Source organism: Macaca mulatta, chromosome 4 (genome assembly GCF_049350105.2).
Source record: "Macaca mulatta isolate MMU2019108-1 chromosome 4, T2T-MMU8v2.0, whole genome shotgun sequence".
Classification (NCBI taxonomy): Eukaryota; Metazoa; Chordata; class Mammalia; order Primates; family Cercopithecidae; genus Macaca; species Macaca mulatta.
Genome location: NC_133409.1, coordinates 68218622 through 68234049, shown reverse-complemented (window position 1 = coordinate 68234049; position 15428 = coordinate 68218622). Strand labels below are relative to the sequence as shown.

Here is a 15428-nt window from a genome sequence, read left to right as displayed (position 1 = left end):
TCCACCATGCCCAGCTAATTTTGTATTTTTAGTAGAGATGGGTTTCTCCATGTTGGTCAGGCTGGTCTCGAACTCTTGACCTCAGATGATCCGCCTGCCTTGGCCTCCCAAAGTGCTAGGATTACAGGCGCGAGCCACTGAGTATTTGTAACCATAAGAGAAAGTATATTTTAACAGCATTACATTTCATGCCAGTTGACAAGTTCTGCCAATTTTAATACGAAACTAAGCTTTATGTAATATAATACCATAATTTATGAATTTGTTCATTGTCACTGCCTTTATTCATGAAACCATCAAATAGAGTGTCTTTCAAGGGTTGCAGGATCTTAGAGGTAGAAAGTACCTTGGTGATAATCTCCAGCCTAAATTTCATCATCCCTTCTACGGTATTCCCAACAAAGTATCATCAAACCTATACTTAAAAACATATGGTGGCCAGGCACCGTGGCTCACACTTGTAATGCTAGCACTTTGGGAGGCAGAGGTGGGTGGAGCACCTGAGGTCAGGAGTTCGAGATCAGCCTGGCCAACATGGCGAAACCCCGTCTCTACTAAAAATGCGAAAAAAAAATTAACCGAGTGTGGTGGCAGGCATCTATAATCCCAGCTACTCAGGAGGCTGAGGCCGGAGAATTGCTTGAACCCGGGAGGCAGAAGTTGCAGTGACCCAAGATCGTGCACTTCACTCCAGCCTGGGCAAAAGAGCAAAACTCCGTCTCAAAAAATATACATACATATGGTGATAAAGTTTCCCATTTCCCAATGCAGCTTCACATTTGAAGAACTCTAATTGATACAGCTTTATGGCAGGGTTTTAGCGTGTGAGTGGGATCCAAAACACTCAATCCTGTAAAAGGGTACAGTCCTGTTGTACATTAACACACTGATGATGTGAGCCTATGAGATGAGCCAATTACCAATTATGTTATATTCGAATCTGCTTTGTGTTGGGATACTTTAATGTAGGGTTTCAGTAAATAAATGAATTTTCATATACTGAACTGAAATTTGCTTTCATTTGTCTTATCTCAGGAGCCACACACACAAAATTCCTCTCATCACATATTCAAATATTCAAAATTGATTATAGTCTCTCCAGTGAAGGTTTCCTTCTCACTCTTTCTTGCCATTTTTGGCTAAATCCTTCTTATCCTTCAAGACTCCTTCTAGTTGTCATTTTCTCCAGACAGCTTTTACTGGCCTCCAGCAATCCGGACTAAATTGCACTCTGCTTCAAAGGCCCACTGTGCAGAACTTAAATTGTGCGCAAAGCAGTGTGTTAAGAAGCCTGTCTCCCCCTACTGGGCCACAAGATCAAGAACAGGGCCCATGTCTTAGTGTAACAGTGTTTAACAGTGTCTGAACCATAGTAAGCAATGAGTCACTGTTAATTGACCTAGTTTTCACAATCTTGTTTTCCCTTTAAAAATTACTCCTCTTTGTCAAAGGCCTTTTTTTTTTTTTTTTTTTTTTTTTTTTTTTTTTTTTTTTTTTTTTAAGACTTAAGTCTCGCTCTGTCGCCCAGGCAGGAGCGCAATGCAATGATCTCAGCTCACTGCAACCTCTGCCTCCCAGGTTCAAGAAATTCTCCTGTCTCAGCCTCCCGAGTAGCAGGGATTACAGGTGTGCGCCCAGCTAATTTTTTGTATTTTTAGTAGAGATGGGGTAGAGACGGGGTTTCACCATGTTGGCCAGGCTGGTCTTGAACTCCTGACCTCAAGTGAACCACCCTCTTCAGCCTCCCAAAGTGCTGGGATTATAGGCATGAGCCACTGTGCTCGGCCAGAGGCCCTCTTTTAAGTGTGACTTCTAAGATAAACACTTTTTCATATATTGTCTGCCTTGCTGATTATGACAGAAACCTTGCCATCCTGTTAATAGGAATGATATTCCTTTGTAATGCTGTCTCAGCTTCTGAAGTGTTCACATGTGATACTCCTAAGCCACACTTCCTATATTTGGGAGTTAATACAAATGGTTTCTAATCCTTAATATGGGCCTATCTTTCTTGTTCTAAGAAAAATTTCATTTCGGTATAGGAAAGGAATAACAATTTTCTTTGAATCTTTTGTAGAAGTTATTAGTTTCTACATAATTAGCCCAGCATGCTCTCTCCACTTTCATCCCATTGATTAGGAAAGATGTTTGAGACAGGATTTCACTCTGTCACCCAGGCTGGAGTGCAGTGGTGTGATCCCTGGCTCACTGCAGCCTCGACCTGGGCCCAAGCGATCCTCCCACCTCAGTCTCCCAATCTGAGACTGCAGGCATGTACCACCAAGCCTGACTAATTTTTGCAATTTTTATTGAGATGGGGTTTCACTATATTGCCCAGGCTGGTCTTGAACTCCTGGGCTAAAGCAATCTGCTTGCCTTGGCCTCCCAAAGTGCTAGGATTACAGACAAGAGCCACCATGCCCAGCCAGAAAGATGTTAAATGAAATGAAGGTCTTAGGCCCACTGCTGGAGTCTTCTCAATTATCAATGAAACATGAATCTTTGCTATTTGGCTATAGTTACTGAAATATTTATAACAACCTAATTACTGACGTTTCATTCCATTTATCTTATTTACAAGGTTATTGTGAGAAAATGTGCTATAGTTATCATACTATCAAAAATTTGGCATAATTGAAAAATTCCTGGTCCTTTGTGAATAGTACTTCTATTTAATTGTATTATGGAAACATCCTTTTAATAATCCACTCTAGACTCTTGTCCAAGAAGCATACTAAATTCAACAGTATATAGTTTATATCGAGCCTTTAGTTAAGCTTATGGTATCAATAGTATCTAGCTCAGACTAACAGAAGGTCTGGCCAGGTACAGTGCCTCATGCCTGTAATCCCAGCACTTTGGGAGGCCGAGGGGGGTGGATCACCTGAGGTCAGGTGTTGAAGACCAACATGGCGAAACCCCGTCTCTACTAAAAACACAAAAGTTAGCCTGGCGTGGTGACAGGCACCTGTAGTCCCAGCTACTCGGGAGGCTGAGGCAGGAGAATCGCTTGAACCCAGGAGGCGGAGGTTGCAGTGAGCTGAGATCGTGCCACTGCACTCTAGCCTGGCAATAGAGCAAGACTCCATCTCAAAAAAAAAAAAATAAAGAAAGAAAGAAAAAATTGGGCCGGGCACAGTGGCTCACACCTGTAATCCCAGCACTTTGGGAGGCCAAGGCAGGCGGATCACCTGAGGTCAGTAGTTCGAGGCCAGCCTGACCAACACCAACACGGTGAAACCCCATCTCTACTTAAAAAAAAAAAAAAAAAAAAATAGAATATTAGCCAGGCATATTGGCGCATGCCTGTAATCCCAGCTACTCTGGAGGCTGAGGCAGGAGAATCGCTTGAACCCGGGAGGCAGAGGTTGCGATGAGCGGAGATCGTTCCATTGCACTCCAGCCTGGGAAACCGGCGAAACTGTTTCAAAAAAAAATGAAGGTCTGAACAGTAGTCGTGCTCTTGTTTTACAGATATGAAGCTTGGGGAGACCCAATATATGATATGCAACTATTTTATTTGAACCCTTATTGGTATCATTCTGACCTACCATTAATGTTAAACGGCAACATAAAACAATTAACAGCGAGGTGCTGGGCCACAGTCATCCTAGCATTGAGCCAGTTCCCAACATTTCCCTACATTCAATGTGTACAAAAAGGGCAGAAAACTCCAGGGGGTGCAGGAGAAGTAGAATGACTGGAAGCAGGCTGATCAGATAATGTTAATTTAAAATAAGGTTCAGCTGGGCAAGGTGGCTCATGCCAGTAATCCCAGCACTTTGGGAGGCTGAGCCAGAAGGATTGCTTGAGCTTGGGAGGCGGAGGTTGCAGTGAGTGAACCATTGCATTCTAGCCTGGGTGGCAGCATGACTCAAAATTAAATTAAATTTAAATTTAATTAAAATATTTTTTAAAATGTTGTAGCTGCAAAAAAATCATAAGAGTTTTTACCCCTCTATAGGGGTAGAATAAACTTTAAAAAATCTTAGCCAGAGAGGTCCTAGAATCCGTGATACACCAGTAGCAAGGCATACATCTAGCACCCAGATTTGGTTTCTTATACTATATTCCAATAAAAGGAACCAGGGAGCCTTGGGGGAATGGTGATCCCTGAACCGGGGCAAGAAATATACAAGATAACTTGGAGAATTGGGTGTGGTGGCTCACACTTGTAATCCTGCACTTTGGGAGGCCAAAGCGGGCGGATCACTTGAGCTCAGGAGTTCGAGGCCAGCCTGGGCGACATAGGGAGAGCTGGTCTCTACAAAATATACAAAAATTAGGCATGCCAGGCATGGTGGCTCACGCCTGTAATGCCAGCACTTTGGGAGGCTGAGGCGGGCAGATCATCTGAGGTCGGGAGTTCAAGACCAGCCTGACCAACATGGAGAAACCCCTTCTCTACTAAAACTACAAAATTAGCTGGGCATGGTGGTGCATGCCTGTAATCCCAGCTACTCAGGAACGCTGAGGAAGGAGAATTGTTTGAGCCCAGCAGGCGGAGGTTGCGGTGAGCCGAGATGGCACTGCTGCACTCCAGCCTGGGCAACAAGAACAAAACTTGGTCTCAAAAAAAAAAAAAAAAAAAAAAAATTAGTCGTGATGGCCTGCGCCTGTAATCCCAAACTACTCGGATGCTGAGGCAGGAGGATCACCTGAGTCCTGGGGGTTGAAGCTGCAGTGAGCCATAATTATATCACTGCACTTCAACTTGGGTGACAGAGTGAGACCCCATCTAAAAAAAAAAAAAGATTTTGGAGCATCTTGTACTGCCTGAAAATATGAAAGTTCTTTTTTTTTTTTTTTTAAAGGTGAGGTCTTGCTTTGTCACCCAGGCTGAAGTGCAGTGGCTAGATCTAGGCTCACTGCAGCGTTGGCCTCCTGGGCTCAGGCGATCCTTCTGCCTCAGCCTCCTGAGTAGCTGGGACTACAGTTGTGTACCACCACACCTGGCTGATTTATAGAGATGAGGTCTTGCTATGTTACCCAGGCTGGTCTCGAACTCTTGGGCTTAAGTGATTCTCCTGTCTCAGCCTCCAGAAGTGCTGGGATTAAAGGGGTGAGCCACCAAACTGGGCAGAAAGTTCTTTAAAACACACACACACATGCGACAAGCCAACTGAAAGAGCTCCAGTGGCCAAAACTGAAACAACTTGAGCAACAAAATAAATACCCAAAGCATAAAATAGATATCCATGAGGCCATACAGACATAAAGGGTTTTTCTTTTGTTTATTTGTTTGTTTATTTATTTTTATGTAAGATAGACCCTTGCTTTGTCACCCAGACTGGAGTACAGTGGTACAATCTCAGCTCACTGCAACCTCCACCTCCCGAGTTCAAGCGATTCTCCTGCCTCAGCCTCCCAAGTAGCTGGGACTAGAGGCATGCGCCCACCACGGCCGATTTTTTGTATTTTTAGTAGAGACAAGATTTCACCATGTTGGCCAGGCTAGTCTCGAGCTCCTGACTTAGTGATCCGCCCACCTCGGTCTCCCAAAGTGCTAGGATTATAGGTGTGAACTACCATGCCCGGCCAATAAATGTTTGAATAAATAAATGAAGGAGAAGGGATAAATCTGCAGAATTTCAAATAATGTATTTGAATTATCCACTTTATTTATTTATTTATTTGAGACAGAGTCAAGATGATGGAGCACAACTCCCTTAAGAGTGGGTGGCACATAGTCTGATGTCTTACCCTAAGATTGCATGAATTTCTGGAAGGGTTTATGTTCTCAGGGTCACACTGGTCTCCAGACTTCTTCCATGTACATTGCCCCCTCCTTCCTTTCTAAGGTCACTCAAGCATGAAATCGGACTCTACATCTATTGCTAAAAACAAAAAAGCCCCATTTCCATGAAGCACTGAAGAGTTGAGTAGGCTGAAACTGGACCAAGATCTTCCATCACAATGATATAAAAACCTGCAAATGCGATGGCAGGTATCGCCATTCCCACACACACATCCAGCACCCACAGTAAGTATTTCCCCAACCATCAGCACTCTCCACACCTGCAGTCCCCGCTGCTTTTCATCTCGTCGGTTTGTTCTCTTGCTGATCATTGCACCTCTCCTTTCCCTGCTCTTTCATCTCTCGCCCTACTTCACAGGAGTAAGACTCCTAGTCCTACACAGAGCAATTTACTCAGCTCCCTGAATTATCTAGGAATTTCCCCAAAGATGAGAGTTTGTGGAGATACTTTCCTTTAGGTTTAGAGAGCATTGAATACTATTGGTTGATGACAGAGGTGACAGGATTCTGGGGGCAGTCTGTTCTTCCAGATGCAGAATCCTTTTGGATAGGGCAAGTAGACCTGTGGACATATTAGATTCCTATAATTCATATAATTTTAGGGCTGAAAACGTTTTCATGGGTCACCCTTCCGTTGAAGAAAGTAAGCTCTTTAGTGACCCACCTTGGGTCACATTGTCTACCTTATACAAACTCTGTGCTTGTAGAAAATAGGCTTTCAACCAAATATTCTTGGAACATAATCTTTTTTTTTTTTTTTTTTTTTTTTGAGACGGAGTCTCACTCTGTTGCCCAGGCTGGAGTGCAGTGGCGCGATTTCGGCTCACTGCAAGCTCCACCTCCTGGGTTCACGCCATTCTCCTGCCTCAGCCTCCCAAGTAGTTGGGACTACAGGCGCCCGCCACCACGCCCGGCTAATTTTTTTATTTTTAGTAGAGACGGGGTTTCACCGTGTTAGCCAGGATGGTCTCGATCTGCTGACCTTGTGATCCGCCCGCCTTGGCCTCCCAAAGTGCTGGGATTACAGGCGTGAGCCACCGCGCCCGGCCGGAACATATTTTACCAGGTTTTCACATTTGGATTTCTGGATACAGTAAGTAGCCAGTTACTACTTTAACGTCAGAAAAAGATGTCTTTAATTTTTTTATAGTCTGTAGTAGAAAACTTACGAAAGAAGGTACTTAAAAACGCCAGCTGTATATTTCCTAGAGGAAAAACTGGCAAAGGCGCTCTTCACAAAGGGTAGACGGTACTTTATACATCAAACCCAACGATCCGGTCTCACACTTTACATTCAGTTTAACCATAAGTAAAACCTCTTGTCACACCGTCACCGTTACTCCAATTATGGCAATAACGACCTCCTTCTACGGATGCGGTTGACAGATAAGATCTCTAAACTGCTGCTAATCAATCGGTCCTGGCTCAAGAATTTCTTATCTGCCTGATTCAGAAAATACAGATGCTGGAAGCTCACAGGCTTGTTCGGGGAAAGAACGCTAAGCAAGAATAAAATTTTATTTCAAAGCGCCAAAAATCTCGAATTCTGAGGTCCCACAGCAAGGTTTCCCAGAGCGACTCACAGTTGTTCCCTTGTGAGAACGTAGCTCCGTGAAATGCGCATCCCTACTCGGTCCAGAGAAATAGATCAATGGGAAAAAGGATTGAATCAACAGGAGAGAGCCTTAACCCACGGCCGCGGGCGAGTAGTCTGGGCAGGGGCAGGTGGGAGCAACGTGGGGCGACGCTCACGAACGATCAGAGCGGCGGGCGACGCAACGAGGCCCGGAGGCCGCTGGCTGTGCGCTCCCTCGCAGCAGCCGGGCGGGCAGAAGCCCCCAGTCCTCGGCCCCCGCGCAAGCGACGCCGGGAAATGCCCACATCCGGGAAACCTGCAGCGGAGTGCGGCGGCGGCGACACTGAGTGGAAGGCAAAATGGCGGCGGCGGCAGTGTCCTGGTGTTAAGGGGAGAGCCAGGTCCTCGCGACCCCCGCGACGGGTCGCGCTGGCCCGCGGCAGCCGGCCCGCTCCTCTCCCCGCTCTGCCCCACCAGGGATACTTGGGGTTGCTGGGACGGGCTCCGGCCGCCTCGGCGTCCGCCCTCAGGCCCGTGGCTGCTGTCCAGGAGCTCTGCTCTCCCCTCCAGGTAGGTCCCGGGCCGGCGTAGCGGGTGCTCTCCTCCCTTGCTCGAGTTGGCGGGGCGGTGGCCGCCGGGGCCCACGCCCATCCCCGCTGGCGAGGGTCCAGAGGTTGCTGTGGACTGGCGGGCAGAGCCGGCCCGCTCCGGGCCTGACTTGGCTGGTTGCATTGACCCGAGCTGAGCCCTGCCCTGGGGAAGCGAGGGTTGGCCGCGCCCGGTGCTGCAGGAAGAGCCCCAGGCTTTTCGGCCTCGAAGGTGCAGGTTTGGCTGGGTAGAGCCTGTCTTGCTGGCTGCCTTGCGCCGACGGTCTCCCACCCCACCCCCAACACGCTAGTCGGCGGTGTCCAGGAGGGAAGGAAAGGGAAAGGTGGTTCTGAAGGAAAATTGCAGTAAAAGGGCTACAGTTCTTTGAATCCTAGAGGGCCGTGATCCTGGGTATACCTTGGAGAAATCCTTGGAGTCTCTTCTGTCTAGTTCAGTGTGATTTTAGGTTACTGTTCTTAGTTGAAAGTGGTGGGAAAGATGGAGAAGTCTTTATGGAGTAGCAGTGTGTATATAAATACAGCAAATGAAAGAACGACAATTAAGGGAACAGTGACTCTCAGATGACTTGATTTATCACTGTTCTGACTTCTCTGTCAATTTCTAAGGGAACAAAATTTAATGTTTGCCAACTTATATGTTAATACGACTTTTAAAACATGTATTGTCCTCCAGAAGTTATTCATAAATCTAGTGAACAATAAGTATAATCTCATGCACAGAAGTATATTGTGTAACTCCAGTTTTGGAAATGGATTTGAATGTTAGCGATCATGAAACTTGTCAGACCTTTATGAATTATTTATTGAAGGTTAAAATTTTTTATCAAATTTCCTCCATGAGGAAGAAAAGCTAGGACATTATAATTGGAGTGAATGTTCTCTGCTACGAAAACGAAGCTTATCTCTGACGGTAAAGTAGGGTAGTTGATTCCCTAAGGCAGTGGAGGAATTTGATTGAACAGTAAAAGAAGTAGCACTGTGTTAGTCCAGTTGGCTGCTACTGCAAGAAACTAGATCATGGTCCATGCTTGGAATGGTGCATTCTGTGCCTAAATATTGATTAAATATGTCTTGCTGCTCACCAAAAAATACTTCTACTACATTTTTAATGTATAATATCTGGCTTTCATTGTATGGGTCGTTTTTATTTTTGTTTTGTTTTTATTGCAAGTCCTTGTTGTTCTGTATAAATAGTCTTTGGAACGGTTCTAACCCTGGTTGTTTAGTTATTTTAGATGTTTTATTTATATTAATGGGAGATTGTTATACATCACAAAAGTTATTTAGTCATTGAATAACATTTTCACCAAGTAGAAACAGCAATCATTTTTCAGCATGAAGATACAGTGTTGCTTTCACTTTTGATCTGACAATTATTAGAAAGTGAACTGAAGAAAATATCAGTATGCAGTTTCCTTTAAAGATGGGAACTCGCTATCTTGCCTGTGCTGGATTCCAACTCCTGGGCTCCAGCAATCCTCCACCACAGCCTCTCAAGTAGCTGGGACTACAGGTGCACTACTGCACCCAGCCAGGGTACTTTTCTGATAAACTTAATTCAACCCAAGTTAACACTTTGAAATCTTATGTAATGGTACCATTTTTTTCCCCTAAGTTGGACAGACTAATCAGTGATACTTGTTTGTTGATGTTTGTATTTTTGATGAGGGTCTGAACTTTTTTTTAAAAAAAATGGCGATTTGTCATACCCAGGCAGTTTGATTCCAGAGCTCTTACTTTAACCATGAGGTTAAAAGTCATTGAAAGTTATGGAGTAGGTAGGTGACATGATCAGAATTGTTTATTAAGATGAATCTGGCCCCATTGTAGTGTGGGTTAAAAAGGTGAACAGTTTTGCTTTGAATAATTATTTTAAAAATTCTCTTTGCCTAGTAATAATTTGAATTTTCACATGACATAGCAGCAAAGATTATTGAGATTTAGTAATGCCAGTATTAACCATACCTTGTTGTGGGGATTATAAAATTAGTATAACTTTCTAGAAGGCAGTCTGACAATAAATATTAGAATTTTAAATAAGTATTCTCTTTGATCCAGCAATTCCACTTCTGGGAATTTATTTTAAGGAAAATGCTCAGCAATCTGTGCACAAGAATTTTTATTGCAGCAATTTTTTTTTTGTTCACAATTTTTGTTATGTGCAAGGAATAGGCTATATATATTATATATATGTTCATTTTATTAAACTATGAAGCATAATAAAATGAACATCCATGAACTTACCACCTGTCCTCAGAACTAGAATATTACCAGTATAATTGAAGTTATCAGTTTGCAGTATTATTTTACATTAGCAAAGAAATGAGGAACAACCTAAATGTCCATCAGTCAGGGATTTATAAATAATAGTACATCTGGCCAGACGTGGTGGCTCACGCCTGTAACCAGCACTTTGGGAGGCCAAGGTGGGCGGATTACGTGAGGTCTCGAGTTCGAGACCAGCCTGGCCAACATGGTGAAACCCCATCTCTACTAAAAATACAAAAATTAGTTGAGTGTGGTGGCGCACGCCTGTAGTCCCAGCTACTTGTAAGGCTGAGGCAGGAGAATCACTTGAACCCGGGAGACGGAGGTTGCAGTGAGCCGAGATGGCACCACTGCACTCTAGCCTGCGACAGAGTGAGGCTCCGTCTCAAAAAAATAAATAAATAAAATAAAAATAGTACATATACATGATGAAGTTCAATATCAAGGTATTTATTTATTTTTTGAGACGGAGTCTCTCTCTGCTGCCCAGGCTGGAGTACGGTGGCCGGATCTCAGCTCACTGCTAGCTTCGCCTCCCGGGTTTACACCATTCTCCTGCCTCAGCCTCCCGATTAGCTGGGACTACAGGCGCCCGCCACCTCGCCCGGCTAGTTTTTTGTATTTTTAGTAGAGACAGGGTTTCACCGTGTTAGCCAGGATGGTCTCCATCTCCTGACCTCGTGATCCGCCCGTCTCGGCCTCCCAAAGTGCTGGGATTACAGGCTTGAGCAACCGCTCCCGGCCAATATCAAGGTATTTAAAGGAATGAGGTTGAACTATCATATTTTCTCAGTTCTGAAATGCCACTAACTCTAAGATAAGCCGTCTATTTAGTAGCAATTTTTTAGCGGGCAGAAAGTAAACATAAAGATTTTATTAATAATCAGTAGCATACATTTATTCGTTCAATTGTATACCATTTTCATCACAATAAAGTTTGAGTCTCAGCCTTATTCACATTCAGAATCTAGGATTCTTCTGAATTACTTTGGGTAGTTAATGCAACATCATGATAACAGGCTGCTTTTCGTAATGCTAGTTAATTATCTTAACCTATGTTGTCTTTATGATTGTGTGTATAATTTTAAGGTATAATGAAGAATACTGGGATGTTGCTTTCCTTTTTGCTTAGTTTTTTTTTTTTTTCTTCTAATTAAACAGCTTCCTCTGAAGATAACTGCAAAAGTTTTGACAGATTTTTAGTCTCTTACCTTTGAAAATTCTGTGATCTTGCTTGAATTTAATAATTATGGCTTTAATTGCATTGTCTATTGAATGACAGTTTGAGTGCACAATACTATATCACAATGGAACCTTTTCAAAACATTTTGTGGGCCAGGCATGGTGTAATCCCAGTATTTTGGGAAGCTGAGGCAGGAGGAATACTTGAATTCAGGAGTTTGACACCAGCCTGGGCAACCTAGCAAGCTCTCCATCTCTATTTACAAAAGTAATAATAGCCAGGCGAGTAGCTCGTGTTTGTAATCCCAGCACTTTGGGAGGCTGAGATGGATGGATCACATGAAGTCAGGAGCTCAAGACCAACCTGGCCAACATGGCGCACCCCTGTCTCTACTAAAAATACAAAAATTAGCTGTGTGTGGTGGTGGGTACTTGTAGTCCCAGCTACTCTGGAGGCTGAGGCATGAGAATCACTTGAACTTGGGAAGCAGAGGTTGCAGTGAGCCAGCATATGGCACTACACTCCAGCCTGGGCAACAGAGTGAGACTCATGCCTATAATCCCAACACTTTGGGAGGTTGAGGCAGGTGGATCACCCGAGGTCAGGAGTTCAAGACTACCCTGGCCAACATGATGAAACCCTGTCTCTACTAAAAATACAAAAAGTAGCCACACATGATGGCACATGCCTGTAATTCCAGCTACTTGAGAGGCTAAGGCAGGAGAATCGCTTGAACCCGGGAGGCAGAGGTTGCAGTGAACTGAGATTGCGCCATTGCACTCCAACCTGGACAACAAGAGAGAAACTGCTTCTCAAAAACAAACAAACAAACAAAAACAAAACAGAAAAAAAGAAAAAACATTTTGAGCATCATATATGGTGCCGCCAATGAAAATATTACAATTGGCCGGGTATGGTGGCTCATGCCTGTAATCACAGCACTTTGGGAGGCCAAGGCAGGTGAATCACCTGAGGTCAGGTGTTTGAGACCAGCCTGGGCAACATGGTGAAACCCCATCTCTACTAAAAGTACTAAAAATTAGCCGGGTGTGGTGGTGGATGCCTGTAATCCCAGCTACTTGGGAAGCTGAGGCAGGAGAATTGCTTGAACCTGGGAGGCAGAGGTTGCAGTGAGCCGAGATGGTGCCATTGCACTCCATCCTGGGCAACAGAGCAAGACTCTGTCTCAAGAAAACAAAAAAAGAAAATAATACAATTGAGGTAACAAAGATTTCGGCTTTTATTTTATGGTTAAGTTAGGCATGTGCAATGACTGCTACTCTAGAACTTCTCTGCTTTGGAGGGGAGATTCGACCTTGATTTATTTGGAAGGAACTCTCAGCCATTGTTTTAATTATCATCCCTGGCCACCTGTGAAGTGTGTGTTGGGTGAGTATTCTCTCTTTGGAAGGTACAAATCTTTCTCAACTAGCTTATTGCTCATAGAAGTTGGGGGCCCAAGGGTTGATCTTAAGATGTACTCTATTTATTATTATTATTTTTTTCTGGGACAGAGTTTTGCTCTGACTCCAGCCCAGGCTGGAGTGTAGTGGCAAAAATCACGGCTCATTACAGCCTTGACCTCCTGGGCTCTATTGATCCTCTCACCTCAATTGATCCTCCCACCTCAGTCTCTCCAGTAGCTGGGACTGCAGGTGCACACCAACATACTTGGCTGATTTTTTCTATTTTTTGTAGAGATAGGGTCTCACTTTGTTGCCCAGGCTAGTCTCAAACACCTGGGCTCAAGAGATCCGCCCACTTCAGCCTCCAAAAGTTTTGGGATTACAGGCATGAGCCACTGCACCTGGCCCTAAATTTTAGAAATATTAAAATGTAGAAAAGCATGCTTAGAATCAAACAAACGTGACACTGGCTGGGCATGGTGGCTCACGCCTGTAATCCCAGCACTTTGGGACGCCGAGATGGGAGGATCACTTGAGGCCAGGAGTTTGAGACCAGCCTCGTCAACATAGCGAGACCCTCGTCTCTATTAAAAAAAAAAAAAAGAGAGAATAAAAGATAAAATGTGGCTGGGCGCAGTGGCTCACACCTGTAGTCCCAGCACTTTGGGAGGCCAACAAGGGCGGTCTCCTGAAGTCAGGAGTCTGAGACCAGCCTGACCAGCATGGAGAAACTCTGTCTCTACTAAAAATAGAAAATTAACCGGGTATACTGGCACATGCCTGTAATCCCAGCTACTTGGGAGGCTGAGGCAGGAGATTTGCTTGAACCTGGGAGGCGAAGGTTGCGGTGAGCCATCACACCATTGCACTCCAGCCTGGGTGACAAGAGCGAAACTCCGTCTCAAAATAAATAAATAAATAAATGACACCTATTACTGTGGAAAGATGTTCATGGTATTATGTTATTCCTTTGCCAACAAATTGGGCCCTGATTAGTGATAGAGGCAAGATTCTTGGGTCCTATGGTCCACATGCCCAGTAATCTCTTAATCGGGTCCAGATATGATGAAGTAATGTGTCCTGTGTGCTGCGTGTGTGCGTACTCTGTCTGTCTGTCACTCACTGTATCTGTTTCTCTCTATCTCCCTTCCTTTTCTCTTCCCCTCACTCACTCACCGCAGTACACAAGGGCCACAGTAAGCACTCTTCCTAGAAAAAGAGAATAATGGAAGATAAGCAGCAAATGCTGATCTATAATCTGAAATCTCCTAGTCAGATTCTGTGTAAGCAACCAGCCGTGGAGGTAGGGGAGATTGGACCTTGATTTATTTGGAAGGAACTCTCTCATCCATTGTTTTAATTATCCTTGGCCACCTGCGAAGTTTGTGTTGTACCTTCCCTTTGGAACATACAGATCTTTCTCAGCTAGCTTATTGCTCATAGAAGTTGGGGGCCCAAAAGTTTTAAATTTTGAACAGACGAAAAGAGTTTTTTAGTATGAACTTAAGGATAATTTAAGAAAAAAAAAATTTCTTTCTGTTTTTTGAGATGGAGTCTCACCCTGTCACCCAGGCTGGAGTGCAGTGGCATAATCTTGGCTCACTGCAACCTCCGCCTCCCAGTTTCGAGTGATTCTTCTGCCTCAGCCTCCTGAATAGCTGGAACTACAGGCACACACCACCATGCCCAGCTAAGTTTTGTATTTTTTAGTAGAGACAAGGTTTCACCATATTGGCCAGGCTGGTCTCGAACTCCTGACCTCGTGATCCACCCGCCTCAGCCTCCCAGAGTGCTGGAATTAGAGATGTGAAGCACCGCGCCCGGCCAAACATATTTTTTTTTAACAAAACAGTTTCTTTAAGTTAGTAAACCTCTTCCAATCTGTTTGGTTTCCATCAATTCTGTGTGTCAGTAACCACAACCAAAGTTTGCATGTATTGGTAAACTCATCCAAAGATTTAAGAGTGTCTATTCCTCCTCCTCTCATTTGGTTATTTGAGGCTATTAGGTTTGATGGGAGGGCTACATCTTTAATACGGTCTTAACCACAGAAGCACTAGTTAGCTAACGAGTTTCAGTAGGCATCTGTGCTCAGTCTTTTAATCCTGCCTCTAGGGGTCTAGGTACAAACTGCTTTTCCAGTCCTTCAAGGCTTTAAATTTCTGAACTTTTTCTATTCTCTTCTGTTTTTGCTTTCAAATCTGCTACTTCCTTCTTGAACTCATCATTTACTTATAATTCTTGCCAAATATCTAATAGCAGCTAATACTCAGTTCCAAAATCCTCTTTACCAAACTCTTTTATAAGACTACAAGATCAGTAGCCTCTTTGTATGCTCACTGACCTTGTAGTTGTATGAAAAGTTATTATAGGCAACAGCTGTACCAGATATTTTGCCACTATGAAACATGATCCTCCATCTTTCCGGCCTCTGGTATCTGTTTCCTCTCAACCCTCAGCCTGACCACTAAGGCAGTATCACTAAGGTAGGACTGCATAGATTTTTATTGTAGCAGCACCTGACTTCCAGGTACCAGTTTGCTGTGTTAGGATAATGAAACACTGAATATACAGATGGACAATGGCCAGATCATGTATGAAACTAGAACTCTGACCCATGACCTATGTA

The 15428-nt window shown here is 44.1% G+C and overlaps 1 protein-coding gene and 1 pseudogene across 6 annotated transcripts in view; one reads left to right on the top strand and one right to left on the bottom strand.

Annotated features, from left to right (window-relative positions):
• Positions 1-5582: 5582 nt before the first annotated feature.
• LOC144340294 (uncharacterized) lies at positions 5583-8066 on the bottom strand (annotated as a pseudogene). The gene is made up of 2 exons (XR_013416233.1): positions 7342-8066; positions 5583-6320 (listed from the first exon to the last, which is right to left on the bottom strand). The product of XR_013416233.1 is annotated as an uncharacterized LOC144340294 (transcript).
• The window catches only part of LATS1 (large tumor suppressor kinase 1), a 57814-nt gene continuing 50059 nt past the window's right edge, over positions 7674-15428 (top strand). For 2 of the 5 annotated variants that reach the window (XM_077999507.1, XM_077999508.1), the window contains exons 1-2: positions 7674-7904; positions 12650-12782. In XM_077999507.1, the coding sequence (XP_077855633.1) occupies positions 12656-12782 (127 nt within the window). In that variant the 5' untranslated portion in view covers positions 7674-7904; positions 12650-12655. The remainder of the gene's footprint in view (positions 7905-12649; positions 12783-15428) is intronic. The other 3 variants (XM_028847199.2, XM_002808396.4, XM_077999509.1) reach the window with 2 other exon arrangements.